The sequence below is a fragment of the Anopheles funestus genome, chromosome 3RL (genome assembly GCF_943734845.2).
Source record: "Anopheles funestus chromosome 3RL, idAnoFuneDA-416_04, whole genome shotgun sequence".
Lineage (NCBI taxonomy): Eukaryota > Metazoa > Arthropoda > Insecta > Diptera > Culicidae > Anopheles > Anopheles funestus.
In genome coordinates this window covers 19,065,638-19,088,363 of record NC_064599.1, presented here as the reverse complement: position 1 = coordinate 19,088,363, position 22,726 = coordinate 19,065,638, and the positions used below count along the sequence as shown (strand labels likewise).

The 22,726-nt window shown below is 37.7% G+C and overlaps 1 protein-coding gene across 8 annotated transcripts in view; it reads left to right on the top strand.

Annotated features, from left to right (window-relative positions):
• LOC125768589 (potassium voltage-gated channel protein Shal) overlaps nucleotides 1-15,764 on the top strand; it is a 97,363-nt gene extending 81,599 nt beyond the window's left edge. For 5 of the 8 annotated variants that reach the window (XM_049436476.1, XM_049436474.1, XM_049436473.1 and 2 more), the window contains 5 exons: nucleotides 1,929-2,091; nucleotides 2,200-2,388; nucleotides 3,200-3,361; nucleotides 4,535-4,690; nucleotides 10,117-15,764. In XM_049436476.1, the coding sequence (XP_049292433.1) occupies nucleotides 1,929-2,091; nucleotides 2,200-2,388; nucleotides 3,200-3,361; nucleotides 4,535-4,663 (643 nt within the window). In that variant the 3' untranslated portion in view covers nucleotides 4,664-4,690; nucleotides 10,117-15,764. Of the gene's footprint in view, nucleotides 1-1,928; nucleotides 2,092-2,199; nucleotides 2,389-3,199; nucleotides 3,861-3,895; nucleotides 4,271-4,534; nucleotides 4,691-6,219; nucleotides 6,250-10,116 lie in introns of those variants that run through there. The other 3 variants (XM_049436479.1, XR_007418923.1, XM_049436478.1) reach the window with 3 other exon arrangements.
• The last annotated feature ends 6,962 nt before the right edge of the window (nucleotides 15,765-22,726 follow it).

The following is a 22,726-nucleotide window of genomic DNA, read 5'->3' as shown; positions in this document are numbered from 1 at the left end:
GGTGGAAGGGCCGGTTTGGAAACAGCAGCAAGTAAAACGATAAAGATATAAATTTCTTTCCAAAAATTTACTTCATTTCACTATGTTGTTATAATTTATTGAAATAGTGTTAACAGAACAATTTAACGACAAAATAATGAAAATCCTATTTTTTTTTTGACAAGAATTTCTTTATGTTCTTTAAACAATTTGCCGCAAAGTATGCAATCCGCATAACAAAATATATTTTTTACGTTTTGTTAGGACATAGAGTCTCTTGGCTGGCTAATAAAAGCGACTAAGCAAATAACCAACTAGCGCTTTGAAGTTCTATTATGAAAAAAGAAGGAAAAATACCTGCAGAGAATTTCCACTTTTCAAACCAAAACAAACAAACCACTTTTCTTTCAAAAACATGCAACCATCCGACCGCATACAACACGTTGTTGCCTTTTACGGTTGACCGATTACTGGCTCGTATTTGCTTTTAATCAGCCCTGCTCAAACGATACCATTCTTGCGAGATTAATTAACGTTGTGATTGCACCGAATTGCATTCATCACGAACACGCCCGTCAGTGTAACATCATAAGCGGCCAGCTACGGCAAGCATCTTATTGAGGACCTCCACACGAGTTGGTATGTTTTCGTAGCACAAAATCTACAACTACTTCGAGTGCAATTTGTAACGAAAACATTAGTCACTTACTGCCAGATGAAACAGATCCTGTCACTGACCATACGCTTAGGATATCGGTTTTGGCAAATCATGTGCATCTTCTCTGTATGGCATCGACCCAACGTTGCATTAGAAAGAAAGAACCCGAACGGTAGACCACCGACCTGCCATGATAGGCGGTGTCATTGGCAAGTCAGAATTCGTGACTTGCCACGCCACCGATTCGCGATTGCGTCATCGACCGTCTCCTCGGACACCGAAACTCCTGCAAAACCACCTTAAACGGTTTTTGCTGGATACGGCTCATTTCGTAAGGCTTCTAGACGGCATGCTTCTCGTGCGGGGGCAAAATATATTTATAGTCTCGCCGATGCGAGTGGTCTAAGCGTGACCACGGCTGATGTGCCGATGTCGCTGATGCCCGCATTTAATGTCTGTCGAAAGTGATGGCAATGAGCGTCTAATGATGCTCTAGATACGTTTGGCATTTGGAATGTGTCCACATTTCATGCTGGCGTTTCGTGCTGGGTTTTGGAATTTGCAATTTTGATGCGGTTTTGACACCTCAAATCGACTAAACTGTAGATGACGATTTGATACACCTCGGTTGGTAGAACCGCAGAACTGGTGTTTATGGTGTTGTCTCATAATGTAGTGAAGCAGTTGGGGTTGATTCATGCAGTACCATGTGACAATGTTTCTTCGACCAGTGAAAGTAGGTTTTAATTGTGAAAATTAAGCAAATATTGCTTAATTTGATCAAATAAAACTCTAGAAATTTTAAGAACAAAATCGCAAAAAACAATCATTTCTCAGAACTCGACAAACGTGGGGCCGAAGATCACGATTCCTAATTGAGAGAAGTCGTTTGTCCATCTTCATTAATATTTCCAATAGAAATGAATTTGGGATATGAAGAAAACTGATGTCACATTTTAAAATCTATTATCTCTAATAAAGTCTTTTAACCAAAGGGCTAAAAAGGACCTCACCGAGGATCAACCCTGACCGAATAAGCGAATATCACCGATAAGTGTTAGCGAATGTGCCTTTGAAACTATCTTTTCTCAGCTGCACGGATAATCTGGAAAGCCGAATAATCAGCATTCCACTGTATTCTATTTAGAAATGAAAAAAATCGATGAACGTTTAATATAATTATTCCACATTCAAGACCTGAGCCTTACGATATTCTAGTAATTAGATATTAGCGAGTTTATGTGCAATTTAATTGCAAGATACTAAAAAATGCTACTTATTATCCCCACAGCTACGGTGACATGGTGCCGGAAACGATTGCCGGCAAGATCGTCGGTGGCGTTTGCTCGCTGAGCGGTGTGCTGGTCATCGCGCTACCTGTACCTGTTATCGTGTCCAACTTTAGCCGGATCTACCATCAGAACCAGCGGGCGGACAAGCGGAAAGCACAGCGGGTAGGCTACCGGATCGATCGGGCCGACGATATGGACGGCTCGCTGTAAGTACACGCACGCAGGACAGTCTGTTAACTGTGCGACACGTTTTTCCGTACCTACTTGTAGAAAGCACGCCTTGCCCGAATACGAATAGCGAAAGCGGGCGCCAGTGCGGCGTTCGCGAGCAAGAAGAAGGCGGCCGAGTCGCGCCTAGCGGCGCAGGAGTCTGGCATTGAACTGGACGACAACTACAACGATGAAGACATCTTTGAGCTACAGCATCATCATCTGTTGCGATGCTTGGAGAAGACTACGGTAGCTATACACGCACACATACACATTCATACATAAGCACACATACACTGTGAAACACGATTTTGAGAAAAAGGGAAATTTAAGGGCACACTTTTCATGCCAGATCGATACCAGAGATTATTATGCACCACTTTCTACACGTCTAAATTCATTCATCGCTATCGCAAAATTGTTTTTTACATTCTTTCGAACGTTAACGATACATTACAACAAAACAATCCTTATTACATTCTGCACCTTCACATTCACAATAAGAAAAACACGAAAGCTCACCCGTGGAAGCTGCAATGAAGAGAAAATTTGCTTCCACTGTCTGTCGCTCGTAATCATTACCATCTCGCTAAACTACATTTTCGCATGCTTGCTCTGCCTTCTCTGCATATCCTTACGATCGGTTACTCATTAATTTAGTAGGCTCATTTGGTCAACCGTGCCGTTTTCTTTCGACGACCGGAGTGGGGTTGCTGTGCGAACTTCTTCTTGTTCATTCGTTGAAATGTACCTACTCCACGCGCATACACTCTCATGCATGCTGCACGCTTGTGATGTGGTAGTGGTAACACTCACACACCAATACACCCACACGCTTTGACCTTAATTTTCACCAGAGGGAGAGAAGTAATAAAAAAATACTAAGGTCTAGTACCTTCGAAAAATAAAATCCAAACCCTTGCCCGAAAATGTAATTCCCCATTTGTGTAGTGTGTAGTCGTCGCTAGTAGGCATCAGTTCCGTACAAACTATTACCGGCACGCGGCACTAACGAATGGTTTGATTTCTTTCATGAACGGCAACATGCGATCACCACCAGGACCGGGAGTTTGTCGAGCTAGAGACGCAGTACAATGGGCAGACGAAGCGGCCAGGCTCTCCGTCACCGATGGCCAGTCCGTCACATTCGGCCAACACGGCTACCGGTGCTACCGGGTTACTGCAGTCCTGCTGCGGACGATGCTGCTCGCAGCGATATCAGGTAAGACCAACTGGCGAGCTGTAAAGGACTTGAATGATCCTTTGGTTTTTTTGTTTCCTTCTTTCGAATTATGATGTTAATGTAACAAATGTAATCTGACAAAACATATACACCAACCAGATTTAAGACAACCTTCACCCACTAGTGCCTAGATGCATACAGCAAACATATACGTAGGGTAACACTGAACTAATACATATGATTGCGAATACAAACAGAGAATTTCCTAATATACACAACAAATAAAAAGAAAACACACAATTACTGTTGACTTTAACACACGTTTTAATCATACAATATACAACAACACTAACTATGAACTTGCATATGATAAAACAAGAAAACTGTTTTGGCAATTATCTTAGGATAGGAAATAACGAAGTTAAAAATTAACTAAAGTGCACTTGCCTTACCAGTAAACAGGTGTATTGTTTGCGAAATTGTATTGATGATTTGAAACAACTTCCAAAACACCTTCGTTATGGATTGATTCCAAAAGGTATTTTATCTTCTAATTTTTTTAGAAAGGGAAAGGGTTTTTATCTTCTATTTTTTTAACTTTTTACTCAACAATAAAAATTACACACACTGACACTCACCCCAAAAAACACAGAACAAAGACTCACCAATAATGCAATCGGTACTTTGCGATTGGAACGTAACTCAAAAGCAGCAACAAAAAACAAATGTACTCCCTGGCTAAGGATATCAAAAGTAGTATTTAAAATAAACAACAAAAATGCGACAATTTTACAAAACGTTACGGGAAAAAAAAAGATTTTAACAAATATCACGACAGGACAAGAAAGCGCAGAATAGTAAAACTGTATCGAACGCGGTTTCCGGTTAAATGTTGTTGCCCACTACCTTAGTGAAAATAAAACCGAATAAAAGTAAAATCGAAAACAATGACTACCAAAAAAGAAGAAAAAAAAACGAATTACAAATTGGAAGCGAACGCTAAAACCACAGTAAAGTGGATACGATGGTGAGATGGTGCCCGATACGTTACGAATTGGTGCACCATCGGTACGAACGAGCATTGATTGTGTCTCCGTGTGTGCGTTTGTGCGATGCTGTGTGAGCGTGTGTGTGTGTGTGTGTACTGTATGTGTGATTCTCGTTCTCGTTGTGCACACCTTATCCTTATGCCTCGTACACCTCCATCTCTAGGACAACCGGGAGTCTGGAAGGATCTCCTTCGATGACACGGGAGAGGAGGAAGGGAATGGTGGAAGGGACGTAGGAAGAAGAGGAAGCAATGGGGACTGTGAGCGTACGGGCACCAGTGCAGCCAAGTAATGAACCATAAAATAATGATCCCTGATGGTTGGTTTTCCTTTGAGTTTTTACAACAAAAAAACCGTGTTTTTCGAACCCCTTTTTTACTACCCCTCCGTTCGTTTGTTCACTGTGTCGTTCGCTCTTTCGCTCTCTCTTTATCTCTCTATTACCAACTGTGCTTTGTCTCTATTGACTCTATTCCATGTGTACTGTTGTTTTTCCGATTTCAAAGCTCATGTTGTTGGGAGAAAAAAAGATAAAAATTTTATGTTTGTTATTCGTTATCGTTTTTTTCTTCTTTTCCCTGTTGTTAAATGTGAAAATAGTGCCGCAAGCTGATTGTCCTTTCAATTTTTCTTCTTCATTTTACTATTTGTTTCAGTTATTTATTGATTGTTTGTGTTTTGTTTTATCAATCAGCTAGTATGTTGCAATTATTTTCTTTTCCATTTCTTCGATCTATTTTCATTTTTATTTTCTTGTAATGTTTTCTAACTATTATTAATCTTTTTTTCATTGTACTGTTTTTAAGCAAAGAAATCTTATTTCCTCCTTTTTATTTCTGATTTTATTTACGTTATACTCATTCATAACCATTTACTGATCGGTGTATGGATGTACCTTTCTAGCCTTCACTAGTGTTTTGCTGCTCCGGTGTTTTTTTCCCCCTTGATGTAATTGTTAGCTCACACCATCATACACATCTCATTTCTTCATCAGTGTGAAAAAGTTCATAAAATTTTACATTCCTAATATGTATAACAATAGGAACATAATAATTATTCATCAGTTTATAAAATAAGTACAATTGGAAGATTTCAACATGTATTAATACCTCCTGTACAAAGAAAAATGAACTGTAGCGAAACAAATAAAAAAAAATGAAGATATAGAACAGGAAAGAAAAACGTTGAAATGTTATAAAAATATTAAAATCATCAATTTGATAAAAAATACCACGCGAAAAACATTTAAGTTTTCAGAAACTGTTAAGTTTTATACAAAAAAAATCCAGCAATTTACAAAGAAAATTGAATCATGCAAACATTAGTAAATCAATTAATAGTAAACATTATTTAAAAAAAATACATGTAGCATATCAAATTGGATAATTGAAGCTCATTTGTTTCTCTTTCTTTTCTCTTTTCAACCATTTTTTTCTCCCCTTGTTTTACGTACAAATACAAATGCAAATAAAAAAAAAATATACAAAAATTACCACAATTCGACAGTAATTCGAACCAGCATGCCTATCCTTTGCAAGGTACCGGTGTGCGCACATAAGATGGACCAACATTCCTACGTGAAAATCCCACGATTTCCCCGCAAATCCATCTCGTTTACCCATCCACAAAAAAACACACACGTGTCCCTGCTCCATATCACAAACTGTCGTCGTTTGTAGCATCGTATCGGCGATACTAATACGTCTCCTTATTGCCTTTCTTGCAAAACGAAATACTGTGAAAACTGTAACAACAAAACAAAACAAAACATAAATTAAACAATCGCCGCGACTTGCCTTTTTGCCGGTGTGAGCTGTGACTAATAATGATGAACGTTTCTCATGTTAGCCAAATCTGTGATTGGATTTTCAGATACAGGTAGAGTTAGAGTGTTGTTGCATCTGTTGTCCGCCATTGCGGACGTTTCGTTGTGTTTCTTTTCCTACATGTTAAACGTTTGCCCAGTTGTGTTTTTTTTTGTTTATCGTTTCCAGTTTTCTAAACTCTCTTTCACTCTCTCTGTCTCTCTCTTTACATCTTGTTACTTATTGCTAGGATGTTTTTTTTAAACATCTAGTTTTTTATAATTCCTTTCATCGTCTGTTACAAACACTGTACACCGATCTTTCTGAAGCAATGTTTCAGCTCCACAAAAATAAACTCACACACTCTGTCTATATTGCATTGTTTTGTGTTCCTTTCACTTTTTACTATGGTTAAACGGCACGTATTAGGAGCTGTACATAGTAATGCTCTGCTGTAAAAACACACTCTAGTTCGAAGCCCTGTTAAGAGCAACCGACAGTACGTTCGTGCTGTTGTTTTGCTCATTGTACAGAAATGTTGGGCAGTCCCGTTCGATAAGCGAATGATGCATGTACACAAGCAGCTATATGTGACGAGCAAACATATTTACCACCAATCGGTTACCGTGTATATGCGTGCAAAAGATAATCCATCGAATCGATACGAGAAATACCGATCAACCGTTGCAGTAGCTCTCCATCGACACCATCATCGCGCACGAACGGTTTATCGGCTTCAAAATGCGTGCATGCAAACAACAACCAAACCATCAAACAAACAAACAAACTCATAAAACGCATTTGACTCCTTTTCGCCCTCTCCGATGGAAGTCACATACACCCACAGCACGACTACAACATCGAACATTCAAGCGTTCCATTGGAATGGTGACCGTGACGGAAGTTCATCAGTATCCTTAAATGAGCATAAGTGAAATATTACAATTCCCCGTACATCGGGAGCAGGAGCAAATGTAGTAGTCGCTTGCCCATAGAAAAAAAATCCCTAACCCTGCAAAACGGACAGCGTGCTCATTCCCTTGATTGGACAATGTGCATGACCGCGAAATGAATAATACAACACCTCTCGAAAAACTCGGACGCAGGGTGTATCAACCGGAAGCGGGTACGTTATGCTTCCCGTATCGGTCATAAATCCATGGGAAATATGCTTGAACACATTATGAACATGCTGACAGGCATGTGGTACAAGGGTTTTTTTTTTTGTTTTTGCTGTTTTGCCCGCGATCCATGATCGGATGGGGTGGGATTATTTTTTTCTTCACGAATTCAGAACAGATATCGAATAGAAAGCAGCCCCCAAAAACACAGAAGCATATGTATGTTTTATGGGTTTTTTGGAAACCCGTTTAAAGCCACACAAAACACAACGTTCGGCGCAAAACAAACGATTGTGCTGTTTTGATGGAGTTTGTGGAATAATATTTATGCTGTATTAAATCAGTTCACCTTCTTTCACTCACGGTGGTCGTAAAAAAAAGAAACATGCAAACATGTAGCTGCAAAAGGAGCGATTGGTTTTACTGACAAACACCTGAAGATATTTTGTCTATTTTTATACATTTAATCAGCAACATGTTCGACATGTTTTATGAACAACAAAAGCAGAAATCGTTAAATTTTTTTCGTTTTATTTTTATTATCTTACGTACAATAAACTTCGTATACAACAATCATTCCTCTCACTCTTCATGCTCAGTTGTGTCTTGGACAACTCATCGCCATATTTGAGAAACGGAATCACTCTCATAACCATATCGATGTCTATAAGAATTTTGCTTCTAGGTGTTGTATGTTACCGTTCTGATGGTGTGTTTGTGTATTCGTTAACGTTCTTCTTCTTCCACTTCAACTGGATTCTTCTTTTTTGTATATAATGTCCTATATATATTATTTTATTTTTAATTTTATATAAACTTTCCCGTTTCCTATCGAGCTTCAAGAAGGATTGTCATCGTAAGAAGAAATAAAGTGTCGGAAGAGGCTGAAATGGGAACGAAAGCAACGATAAAATCGAACATCTTTTACTAGAACATACCAGTTAAACGTTTAATTGTAGTTGGCAGCATTTTAATTTTTCTTCAAATAATAGGCCGTAGAATTGTAGTGTATTAGAGTTTTTAGTTTAGTAAAGAATACGTCATGGTTAACGTTGCTACTCGCTTACATGTAACGCTCGCTTTTCGTAGTGTTGCAACACGTATCCATGTATTCTGGTTTCTTATGTGAAACACCGTATCGACGCTTGAATATTTTATCCCAACCATACAGAATTGGAACATTTTTAACCGCAATCTTGGCCATTTCTTCGTAAGGGTGAGACTCTACCCCGACAACGATTGGACAATCGATTAGAATTCTTTCGTTTTCGTTTATCGTTTGGTTATATTGTATTTGCAACTGCAATTGGATTAGTCGTGATGGATATTGGGTGCCGTACAGGAAGCGTTTTGTTCGTGTGCAAGCTTGATCCAGCTTGATCTTAGGCTTGTTCTCGTAGGACAGTGTATAGTATGAAAAGCAAACAATTAGGTAATTATTAGAGCTGCCATATATAAGGCCGTAAAAAAAAGACTTCCAAAGCAAAACAACGAAACTACTGTAAATAAATGTACCATAAAACAACTCAAAAAATACACCCCAAAAATCACCAGTGTAAAATAATACTTGCACCCAAAACGATTTGCAAAACATATATGCTATATTATACAAAAATCACAAATTCGACACCTAGCCACCACGAGCATCCAAATAGGCTCCATAAAACCATACAATCAAAAAACGAGCTTGCACAACCACCAAAACTCTAGCTATATTCTTTTCCTTTTTCTCTCTATCTCTAACTAACTATCTCAGCCCATTAATACTCAGCATAGCATTGTTATACAAGCTAGAAAAAGAAAAAAACACATCATAAAAATTTTCTTTATTATTATTAATAAGAAAACTACCAAAACTGTCGACACTCTGCTCTTCGTCTATTTCTTTTCGTTTCGTACTAAACTTTTCCCGGCTATTTCCCAAAGCTAAAGCACCCCTTTCTATCGATGTTCTTCCGTTGTATCCTCCACATTGCTGGGATTTGTTTTGTTTTGTTTTACTTTTTATTCCGTGTTTTTTTTAATATAAAATGCGTTAGTGCGAATGCATTTTTGAACGGCAAAGTTCAAATGTTTTCCGTTTCACTGTGCCTATCACAATTAAATTTCCTGTCTTTAAGCTAGGTGTTTTTGGTTGTAACCCATAGCTAAATGTGCTCTAAACTGTTTTATCAATGTTACTATCCTGTTATCTCTAACGAAATTGAAGGAGATAGTTAAATTTCATCTAAATTAGATCGATGTAGAGTGCTCACCAGATTATATGTTTAATTATCTTCCATTTTTATCGGATTAAAATAAGTTAAGAAAAACTGGTGGTTTGAAGAAATCCCGAAGGTACGATTTCTGAATCGAACTTAGAAATATTGGAACTGAAAAAACAATAATTGCTAAAACGCATCGTTTTTATGTGCTTTCTTCAATCACACCAGAAGAGGAAAATTATTCTACTTCAAAATTGTCTTTCCCTCTGTCTTTTTTTGCCTTTATTATTTTTCCCTATTTAAAATTAAATTAAATGTTTTTTTCTCCACTTTAAGAAGAAATCCATCGAATCTGGACAAAAATATTTTTCTTCCAAACAAGATACACTCAAATCACTCCTGTTTATCTCTCGCTCTCTCTCTCTCTCAATGTAACTCTCCTAGTTCACACTTTCTCTCTCTCTCTCTCTATCTCTCTCTCTCTATCTTCTCTCTATTTGTAACGCCTAGTGTCGACTTCAGTAGCAACTATTTTGTAATGGCAGAAACTAATTACCTTCCATTTTGTTTTCTCTTTTTCTTCCACTCGCGTTTGTGCGCGGTTTTTGCTTGTAGAACTACACCTCAGCGAATCAATGATGCCAGGAGGACGATATTCCGCTACGGGAAAGGAAGAAATCATAATAAACTGCGCGCACCAGCGTAGAGAATATCGTTCCCGACATATAGAGACACCCCGACCCAAAAACACCAATGACGAATGCGATCATGATAATCAAGTGGAAGCAGTGTTGTTCCAGTAACCGGGAATGAATGGGATTGCGCGCATATGACAACTGCCAACAAACTGGATCCGCGATCGAAAGGAAGAGCGTAGCAAGCAACCAGACAAAACCAAAAATGAAAAACCTAACCTGTCCCGTTGACAATGGATTCCATTGTGTCGTGAAAAGAATGCAACGCCTGAGTTAGTTCATTCCAGCGCCAATATCACCACCAACGGAAAAGAAGATGAAGTCTGCAATCAAAAAGCGTTCAAAATAATGGAAAATTTAGAACAATTATAAAGTCAACATTATTCTGAAAGGGATATCACCACCATTATGGTCAGTAGTGATCAGGAAATGCGATCAAAACACGCGATCAGATTAGACAGACGATGGGCAGGGTGGTTTTCAACCATTCGTCCTTGGGTGTATGGGGGAGGGAGTGTATGAATTGCAAAAACCAATGTCGGGTTATTGAACCCGTTTGTTTGACGTAAGTTAAGCGAGGTTTTTTTAGGTACAATTTGCAAATCTTGTTCTAGACGACCCACCAGACGGACACGTCTAGGCAAAGTGACTAGACCACGCTGGCAAACACTAAACTTTTAGCTGAGACACAACCCCATGCTAGTAATGGATCTAGCGCACTACTTTATCAAAAACCACTACGTAAATGTACAGTGTTACTCCATTTTCACATCTCTATCTCTTACAACAACAAACTCCAACAAACGATACAACACACACACAACACTATTTTCTCGAAAGAAGAAATAAAAATCAACTATTGCAGAAACAAAACAATTCGAAATAGAAAAAAATACAATTAAAACTACAACAACAACAACAAAAACACTTCTACAAACAAGCGATAGAAGCGATTGAACGCATCTTGGCGTGATTTAGGTGCAATGTTACTGTTATAACGAAGATCGTATCGTATTTTCGGTTGTTGTTTTTTAAAATAACTTATATCACTCCAATATTGGTCGTTCACTCGTACCCAACACTCAAACACACATACTGTCCCTCTGTCTCTCTATCTCTCTGTCTCGCTCCCTTTTGAGAGCTACTCTGTAGGATAGCGAAGTTGAAGGTTGAGGCATTTGTGGGAGATGGATATGAAAATGTTCTTCTATCAAACTATTACTACATCTACTACTGCTACTACAACCACTACTACTATTACTACTATTAACTACTAGGCGAGAGAGTCGTAGCATAATTAATGATAGGCATGGCCCCACGGTACGGCCAGTAAGGCCAACTCCAGGAACCCTTTAGGATAGCCGTTCAATGAAAGTGAAGTGTAGCGCATAATGTTAGCTGTTAGGGAACCCCTTACCAGTACGTTACATGATGATAAAGCAGGTGGCAGCAAAAACAAAAACTAGTATGAAAATAGACAAGTTCGATGAAAAATGAATAAGAAAAATAAGAGAGAGAAGAAAAAAACAACAACATAGCTTTAAACGAATACAGAGAAGAGAAGAAAACAGGAGAACCGTACGAAGCAACCCGATTATCCCGAACAAACTGAATGTTTAGGCAAGCGATCCTGAAACGCATACAATTACATACTAGTGCACCCATTTTATGCAGACCAATAGCCCTCGAAACTTTTGCTAGATAATCACATATCAAGTGTGAGGAAAAAAAAACTGTAGTGTGGCCCAGTATTGGAATGTTTGGCGGTTGCATAACCAAGGCGCGTAAATGTTTCCTAAAAGCACAAAGACAATGGGAAAGGTATAAGAACACACTAGCATAGTAGAGGGGGAAAACCGTGTGTGAGAATAGCACGTTCGGTAGGTTTTAGTTCCGAAAGAAAATAAAAAAAACATGTAATTACACCAATGATTGATTTCAATTTGCGTTTAGAACGTAATTTATGATTTCGACCTTTAACGTGCAGCAGTGCTGTGTTAGTGGAAGCTATGATTTTTATAAAAGTACACAAAACGTAAGGAAGCAATAATTTTAGTAAAACAAAAAAGAAGTAAATAAAAAACAACAACAGGAAAATGTAATCACATTTTTCTAAAATACAACAGTCGATTTTAAACTAGTGAAACTGCAAGCTAAAGTGATGCAGCCTGTTCGTTCGCAGATAGCATGTGGAGGGCGATGATGTAAATAAGAACACCAGACAGACACAAAGCTAACAAAATGAACCGTAGATATACAAAAAAAAAAACAAAAAGCAAGTAAATCAACTCGCCCTAAGAAGCGGGATACATGCACCAGAACTACATTAAGGGCTTTAAAAGAGGAAGAAAAAACACCCTTAACGCAGGTAGCCACTGGTATTTTTGTTGTGTGTGTTGTAAACTGTATTTGTAAACGGCACGACAGGAAAATTATCTTCATGTACGTGTACCGTGTGTTGACAAAATTGCATCGTACTTCAGTTCCTTCCGGAGTTCTTTCCGAAAAAGCAAAAATACAATATTATTATAAAACGTATAAAAAAAACATTGTTCTTCATTTCGAATCGTATGCATTAAATCAATCTTCCAGCTAGATCTGTGAATACTACTTTAAAAACGATGAAGAGAGAGAGAGAGAGAGAGAGAGAGAGAGAGAAAAGAAAAAGAAAATCTTATATAATCGAGTAACGTGGCGTGGTTGTTGTTTATTGATAATGTAAAAAAACGCAAAAAAAGAAAAAGAAAGAATGATACACACACCGCAAAACACACACACAGTTTTAGAATAAATAAATGGAAGACATACACACAAAGGGGAGGTTAAAAAGAAATAAGTGGAAAAAATCGAAGTAAACTGAAAATCAAATAAACAGAACGAAAGGTAAAGAAATAGGTGTATCTTAATTACGTGTAATACGAAAAAAAAATACAAGCAGTCAAAAAGTGGGATAGAAATGCAAAGAATGAAAAGCAAAAAAGCAAACGATAGTTAAGAAGAAGAATTAAGAAAAGAAAAGAAAAAGATTGAATATGTAAGCTGGTGTAGTGTAAGGAAACAATTGTAAGGCTAATATCAAATATTGATGGATGTTATAAACATTATTATGAAACTTTTCAATACAAAACGAAAACCAAATACTACTGCTTAGACGTAAATCAGATTAACTAGAATTAAAAACTGTCCGTCGCAGTGGAAAATCCTAAGGCAGGCATTACATATGCAAACGCGTTATTCATTTTCCAGGCGCTCATCGAAACCGATTGAATACCAATCCATAGTTGCACATCGCAACACACCGGCGTGTGTTATACGTGGTAATGATCGTCTACGATCGAGTTTGGCTTGCTGCTGGACTGTTCGTAATCAAAACACCGGAACGATACTCCACTTTTGGTGAAGTTGGCAGCAATAGTACAGCTGCTTTGTTTCCTACGTTCCGATTGTGAATTGGAGCATGTGTTTAGTTTTTCCCCTTTGGTCAAAAACACAAATTTCATTACACTTCACTCAAAAGAAAACAAGGAAACGGCACAAAGATAGGAGAGGATGGAGAAAAAAAAGTCAAACTTATGAAGTAATTGTAAGCGAACTATAAGTGATTCATTGTGCGCCGTTTAACAGTTGAAATGGTGCATCAATTATTTAGTGTTGAGGTACACATAGTAATTAGTCAATGATAATAGTAATACAACCAAAACTAAAACAAAACGATGTCCATTTGTGCGAGTTAGAAGGTGAGCAAATGCAGTCGAGTCCAGTGTGCTCGGGAAGCTGTAAGATTAAACCATAATTCTAAACCACACGTTACAACACCTAAACCCAGTAACGCGTGTAAGGAGAAAATAAAAACAGGAAGTTGCAAATGAATCGAATATGAATGTTACAGCAAAAAAAAAGTACGTTTGTTTGTGTAAAAGCAGAAAGTGTAAGACATTTAGGCAGATGTTCGTAATAAAAAAAACGAAAAAGATTATACGTTATGAAAAATTCTCTTTAAACCAAGCTCTGACAGCATACGCCCGCTCGGGTTAGCCAACCGGACAGCAAACTGTTTGAACGAAAAACGCAGCAAACGAATGGAGGAAAAAATCGCTGCCCATGTTTTCGATGGGCGCACGAACGACAGTAGAAACCGTTAAACGTAAGCAGTAATCCAAATCGTAATGAATGAATGTATTATATTAATATTACTCGTGGTAAAACAATCCAGCACCGTGGTAACGCACCGGGTCGTTTCGTTCGTGGGTGGGTTAGAAAAAAAAACAAAAGAAACAACTACAAAGCAGGCCAGCATAACCGCCATCTTGAAGTGACATCGAAGATCACAGCAAACAGATACTAAGATTTTAAAAATGGAAATTTCATTGTAAACATCAGCAACAACGGGGACAAAAAATGGGAAAAGGAGGTACACTGGTGTTGCGTGATGTGGAATGCTCTCGAATGCTTACTGAATACTTTCGCGTACGTAAATATTGTGCAGACGGTGTCGATTTGTGACGTAAATGGAGTGCTACAATTTTACTTTACCATTACTTACGGTTGCTTAGTTCATTCCACTTTCACTGCTCACGAAGCGAAGTGTGTGTAGAACGCCCCTTTAGTGCGTTGTACTAGGAATATTGTCTTTAAATGGCGTGCCAGCATTTGTAGTATCTCTCTCCCTCTTTCGCTCCTTCTCTTGTATTAGCAACAACTGCAGCAAAACTAAGCAACAAAAGGAAAATAATACAGTAGACTGTACTGATGTGTAGTTTAGTGTGTACTGGTGTAGCTTAGAAGAAACACAAACAAATAAAAACCAAACAAAGCAGACAAAAAAAACAATTAGAATTAAACACAAAACAAATGAAGCAGAAGAAACATTAGAACACAGAGCAAAATAATAGACAAGAAGAAAAAAACAAATCAACAAAATAGAGAAGAAATAATCAAAGCCAAGCCGAGTGTTGTGCAAGACAATTAAATGAATGGTAGAAACGCAGTTCAGAAACAAAGATAGAACAAAACGAAAGAAGAACAAAGAATATTTTTTTTTTCAAAAGTAGCAACTGACACATCGATCTTTCTCGCTTCTCTAGTTTAGTTGGTTTTTCTTCTTTTTATGTTTAATGGTGTGAAAAGGTTTTTAATGGAACGAATATGAATGGGTTAAAATCACAACCCTTTGCTCAAAGCTTCGGATAGGACTGTAAAAAAAATTTGCAAATAAACCACAAATACACATTTTGTATACGTAACAACAGAAAATCACAGAATAGTAGAGGTATAATCAATGAACGACTTTTTCACACCAGTCCAATACGTTAACTATCTTTATCGTTTATCCTTTGCTGATCGTCAAACGCTGGTAATTGATCGTCTTTAGCGGTAATTAGCTACATATCTAATCTAAAAGCTCGCTAACAATGCCATTTACTTCCAAATCACAATCTGTACTCCATTCCATAGAAGCCCGTCATATGTTCGCGTAGAAAACGAACACCATGCGGTACATCCCCGGTACAAGAGCAAACTGCAATACCAGCGCAATACCTCTAGGGAAAAATAAAACAAAAAACAAAAATGATAAAAAAAGAAAATGAAAATCCTCCATCCCCTCCCCTTCCATGAGATCCAAGCGTAGATAGAATGTTTTAAGCGATAGTAAACAAGTAATGTAACACGGAAAATACCCCAAAAATTTGAAGCGATACAAAAACAGCAAAAAATAACACATACTACAGAATAGCAAGCGATTCAGATACGATCACAAACCACAACATGCACCCACAGTTTCAAGAAACATTCGCGAAATAAGCGAAGAAAAACACGGAAGCATGAAAACAAACAAATGCTTAAAAGCCATTTTCAGTATGAGAAAAAAGCTAAGCAAACACAGCAAACAAACAAAGGAAACAAAACAAACTATAAAATACCAATTAGATTTAATTACAGACATCTTTTGTAATAAACGAAATGAAAGCAAAAACACTAACGAAACCAAACTCAAACCGATAACTGCCGGGCAAAAGAAAGATGATAAGAAAGCATCCAAAATGACATGGTTTTGAATTTGTTTTGAACGTCTACGTGGACGATTCACCATGTTGCAAATGCTTTGACAGGAATGGATTCGATCATCATTCATGAGATGCAAACACAGAAACGAATGAACCGGCTTGAGCATAACGAATTTACCTTCTTCACTCCAAGACGACACCATCCCCACCTACGTTGTTTACGTTTCACTTCATCATTTTATTGACTTAGTGCGCAGAATAAGTTTTATTTAAGCAAAAGCTTTAACCGAAATCAAAATATGTAAAATGGACTCCTTGTGTGTGCATGTGTGGGTGTGTGTTTGTGAGTGTGTATGCTTAAACGTTAAACGCATATCGGTAACGCACTTTCGTTCATCTTCATGGTGCAGAACGAAAGCTCCACTGCAAAGCTAACGCACAAAGCTTAACGTGCGCTCCCATCGTTAAAATTGATTAATTTTTATTGCTTTTTTTTGGTTTCATTTCCCATACTTGTCCGTAGTCTGTTCCATATCGTCCCTTTTTCGTTATCGTCTATTTTACGTACACCGGTATGATGACGAATGGTTTTGTACATAGTAATTTTAAATAACATACCGCCTCCTATCTATCGAACGAAACGCATGCTAATCTAACGAATAAACAAAAAGGGGAAAGAGAAAAACAAAAACCAACCTTTTCATGTACATATTCTGTTTTTGAATAGACCAAAACAAATGAACATATATATATATATATATATTATATATACATTGAAAGATTCTTAGGTTAAAAGTGGCGAGATGTGTATCGAAGTTGAAAAGGGATAATAAAGTGTTGTATTCTGAAAAAACAAGCGGATATTCATTATTTTAAGTATAAAATATCACTTAATATATTGTCAATATTATTTTCAAAAAAATATATTTCTAAATGTTTGACTAGTATTCAAGTGTTTTTTTTTCTTTCTTTGTTTTATTTGTATTTTTTTAAATGTTTATTTCTGTGTTTTATTTTTACCAAAAAATATTCCTATAGCAATAAGAATTTATTTTGTTCTCTCTATCGTCGATTGAAAAAAATTGTTTCCTTTCAGATTACTTTGAACTTCACTTTTCACAGTCAAATGTGTTCAATAAATAATTCCCGAAGAGCCAATCATAGGCATCTTCACTAAAGAACCACTCGAATCATGATTGAGCTCTCATATTATTCATGAATCTTTAAAAATCCCTAATTAAATTAATTATCCTTTAATATCCAGGCATGGAGTTTTCCTCATAACTATTCAGAGTTGTTGCAAATCAAATCAATTCAAAGATTAAAGCATTTGAAATGAATTTAAGTAATTGAAATTTATCTGAATCACATGCATCCAACACTCAAATGCATTTTTGTACTTCTCACCAATCGGGCACAGTCTTATGATATCTTTTATAATCCATTTCTGAATGGTTTCCTAGACGATAAAGTATTCTTATCCAGCCGCCATACAAAGCCAACGCATTTAACCATTCCTGCCACTTTACGATATCAACGGCTTTATTTTATATTATGAAACTCTCCTTTTCAGATGCAACACGAATGGTTGTGGTTTGGTAGTCGTACAGAAACAAAAAAAAAACTCCTTCCGCTCCAGATCCTTGAAAATTGTACATATTAGAACCATTCGGGCACCTACATATTTCCACCCTAATTCACCAGCTCTCTCATTCTCTCTCTATCTATCTCACTTCCTCTCATAAATCATTCTCGCTCGTATGATTCTCATAAGTATCGCATTTTGAAAAGCCCCAAAAATCCCTTCATTTTTATGCCACCCTTGTCTGCCCCATTTGCCCCACATGAGAGCCCGCACAACCGACAACTGCAAAACGCGCTGTTGAATTAGCGTCAAATATTTAATTTTACATATCCCGCGGCCAGCTTCATCATGTTACATGTACAAAATTTATTGAAACCGGTACAGCATTTTATGTGATTTGGAAAATGAATTTTCCGGATTTCATGCCCCCGTTTTTCCACCCCGCGTTACATGCGAGCGACTTTTCCACTAAAGTTTTACGAACTGGCACGATACGGTGGGTAGCTTTTGCGTACCGTTCTGTTAGATTTGATTAGCTTAAACTCGTAATGCAAAGGTAGGTTTTCGATGACATGTGGAGCGTAGTGTATGCGGTTTGAATGTTTACGGTTTGTGTTTCGTTGCCCGATTTGCGATTGTTGTTTTTCCAGCAAGCTTGGATTCTGCAACCACCGGTTTTGGTTTTATAAAATATTAGTTTGAAACACGAATAAAACTATCAATAACCTCATAAGTAGACATAATAATTTTGTGTCATATTGATAATCAACTTCCATTGATTTTGGACAACCAAAAGAGTTAGGTTATTGGAACTGGCTTTATCAGGCTGCTTCAGTAATTTTTTTATAAACAATCTTAAACCGCCGTAACTTTATTACTGTTACTATTATTATTAATTGAATCAGGCTTTCCTTTCCTAAATAGAAATCTTTTCAATTATAGCTTATGCTGATTCACTCGAAAACTAAATTGTTGCTCTTTTATAATACAAACGATAATTTGGACATTCTAACGTACAGTTCGACAACAGAGAAAAAGCCATCGAATGTTTTGGTCATCAGTAACATTGGGTTACTGGCTAGTCAGTGGTCAAGAATTGGCGACAAAATTCGTCTAAAGTCATAAATATTTAACAAACACATCAAAACAAGAACATTAATGTGTCCAGATAAAAGCTTCTCGCTTCTGGTGCTTGTTCATGAAAGTTGCCGCATGGCTACACAAGCATTTTTTAAATTTGTTTGTAGATTCTAGTAACTTGTGACTTCTTATTTAATTGAACAAACTTAAAATTACAATTTACATAAAGATATAGGAGAATTTTTGTTCGCATCTTGAAATAGATAAATAGAAATTCATCATGTATGTATTACTACGCATTTTGTATCGTTTAAAATGTTTCGTGGTTAGTGCTAATGATCTGTAAAACCTTCCAATTAAGAAAGATTAAAATTCCAATAATTCCAATATGTTTTAAAACCCTCTTCATTCTATAAATAGCAATACTAAGGGAACAACACTACAAATCAAATTTTGTTCGATAACAGACATAAACTTCAGACTGTTTTTACAAATTATTAACCCTCTTTACAAAAACGTACATTTAGTGAGCAATCATTTTCTCATAGTAAATATTGATTATGATTTAATTTATTTTCGTTTAAAATGCCATCAACTAATTAACTGTAATTTTAAGTCTAATTTAATACTTAGTATGATCGGAACTAACTTATTTCTGTAACAAATCCAAATTTTGGTTTTCTGTGTAAATAAGAAAAAAATCCCTAATAGTAAAAATTAAACAAATGTTCTTTCTCCTTCTGATCACCTTCTCGTGAATGCTGGAACTTCTCTACAGTCTCCTATTCCCAAAAAAACACCCAGCCAAGATCACAGAAACTAGATACAGTGCAAGCTTTATTATAAGCTCCAACGCTCCAGTCACTCGGGGCAATATTATCGTTCCAGGGAAATCATTTTACCAAGCCCGTCACCGGTGAAGATAGCTGGGCCAGATCAGTACGATCGTTCCTGTTCCTTGGTTCGCTTTTTTCGCTAGCTGCTTGCACCTCGAGGATTATGATTGGATCTCAATCTTGCCGCGTCCGTACACACTCACACGTTCTGTCCCTTCTCCCTTCCTTCGGAGAGTGAACAGGAAGTGAAGCACACATACCGTGTGCATACATGTGCGCGTACATGTATGGCTCCGTGCTATAGGTGGCCACATTTCCATACGCTTCAGTGCAGTGACCGCCGGCGGCCAACCGTTCCTAGTTGCCCCGGTTTGGCTGTTTTAAGCGAAATGCAAAGAAAAAGCAGCAGCAACAGCAGCAAGAAGAATAAGTTTCCCTGCCTGCAGGACATGGTTGGGCCCGGGCCACACAAACCCCCGTATGCGAGTGAGAACACACAGTACAGCTGTGCTTTTCCGCCCCGCTCACGCTGCAGTTTCATTCGCTTTATATGCCCGGAAAAGCCTTGCGGGTGGGTTCACTTCTCGAGTTTCTCGAGGTTCTTCGGGGTTCCAGAGTTTCGGTGGTACGCTACGCTAAGGCCGCACCGCCCGCTTGACTTGACAACTCAAACAACCGAAACCGTACACACATACCCCGGTCGGCGCACACATACACACACTGGCAGAGTGTACGGTTTGGGCGACAGCCTCAGGATATAGCGACGAACCGGCACCACGAGATGAAAAGCCCAAAGAACGTGGGCAATCCTCGCAACGAGAGAAACTAGGGAATATATTTTATACTTTTATATATTTATTTTATAAGAGCCCGCGGCTTTTGAAGCGCAGCAATGAATTTCCATACACACGAAACTGTGGAACTTGTGGTGGTATTTGAATTTGAACAAGCAAAAAAAAAACAAAATCCTCTCCCCGACGCTTCATTCTCCGGAATGGGATGCCAGCCAGTGCCACACATTAACCCCCCCGAGGGGTAAACTTCCTAAACGAGCGAGAACCGAAGGAAGGGATAGCAAAACTGGGAGACCTTGCCCAGCGTGGCCCGAAGCTACGGGCACGCTGATGTGAGCACTCGTACAGCCGTAGTCTATCGGTGTCTGCGAATATAATATATGGCCACCCGGTGGCCTAAAGCCTTCGGGGTGTATCGAGAGCTCATAACATGCCACACCGTTGCAGCTCGGGCTGTACGCAGAATGGCCGCAGGGGTTGTAGAATCGAGTGGATTGCTGTACGCGTGTATCGGAGCGATTGTTTCGACTCATGACAGCACTGTACGATAACCGTAGGATCGGAACCATTTTGAACGGTTTTCGCAGACCATTTATCTCCGATAGATATACCAGTCCACTGAGGCGCAAGCACTGCTAGCAGCCCACTGTGAATAAAGATTAATGTGAGCGCAAGGTTTCGGGTGGTACAGGTGGTGGAATTTATCGCCTAATTGGATTTGTTCACGTGGTCTTGTTTAGGAGGTATAAAGTAATGTGTTTTCAGTGTAGAGTTATTATTTTAATAATTAGAATTATAATAAACGTGTTAGAAATCCTTTTTCTTAACCTTCAAACTAGCTTTATGACATGAGGAACTTTGAGCCAGACAACAATTTTTACAAAAAAAAAAACGAAAGAATTTAATTAAATTCTCTAACAATGCTTTCAAATACACCATCTGTTTGTTTTTAGGTAGAAAAAAATACGCTGCACAATTGTTTTCAATATAAGAGTTATGTGTGCATACCTTGAGGCAATTGGATGCAGTGGCTGTATTAGTAGCGGATATCTAGCCGAACTCATGGCAAGGTCTACAGTTTTTCTCTTATTTCTAGTTTCATTTGATGAATCTATTTTTTTATTTTATTTATTATTTTATTTATTTTATATAAATTACTTATCAAAGATATCATAGCAAACGATCAAACTTCAAATCATGTCTTCCGATGATTCCGGAACTAAAGAAAAACAAAACCAAACAGCATGTGGTCAGCATCTAAAGGGGTAGCGGTGTGGGTCTTCTGCGTGGTAAAGTGTAAACAACATGCAACATAAAACCACGAACCAAAAAAAAAACAAAACGTGTGGCGTCAACGAGTTTTATGCTGCCTTCGGAGACGCCTTCACCATCAGCTGATGGCAATGTGAACCGGTTCCGAAGCCGAAGTGAGAGCATGCGTGAGACACCACGCGGATGATGGTGAGAAACTTTGGTGGAACCGGTTCGAACCGAGTGAGAAATCGGCACTATGGATGTTTATTGGTTCTTTTGTATTGTTTCGTATAAAATAAATTATAAAACATTTTAAATTTCAAACAAAATAGCTTGATTTCTTCATAAATTTCAATTTTTATTAATATAAACTTGTATTGCATTTTTACTAAAATCATTCAATGCTTCGTGTTTAGAAAACATGATGGTTGGCTTCATTTTAGATAAGTATGTTTTAAAAGATCTAGTTATATACAAGTTCTCAAATTTTCATTAATACAAATCAATAGCCGGTTAAAAAATGTTATGAATTTAAACTTACCCAACAAAACAAACAACATTGTTTGCTATCATATTTTATCGATTTGTTCCATTAAAAATCCGTTTTACCATGTAAAATTTGAAAGAAGTCACCCGTCAATTTCCAGTTAATGTTTAATATCAGAAATATGGAAATCCCATTGGAAATTAGTCCGATGTCATACCACATCTTTCTTTGGCATACGGTTGATCTAATAAGCCAAGTGTCTGTCATTCTACTCTTCTTTTTTTTCAAGTGTATTATTATACATTATTTCTAATGCCACACAACAGCTGTATCTACATTTTCAACTAAATTTATCGATTCTGATTCCACTGTTACATATATTCGCACCCATAGTGCCATCTGTACCGGTTCGCACGCTCATCCATCGTTCGCCCTTCGGTTTCGGATCGCATGTTTTGAAAGCTGATCTAAACCGAACCAAACAACCGT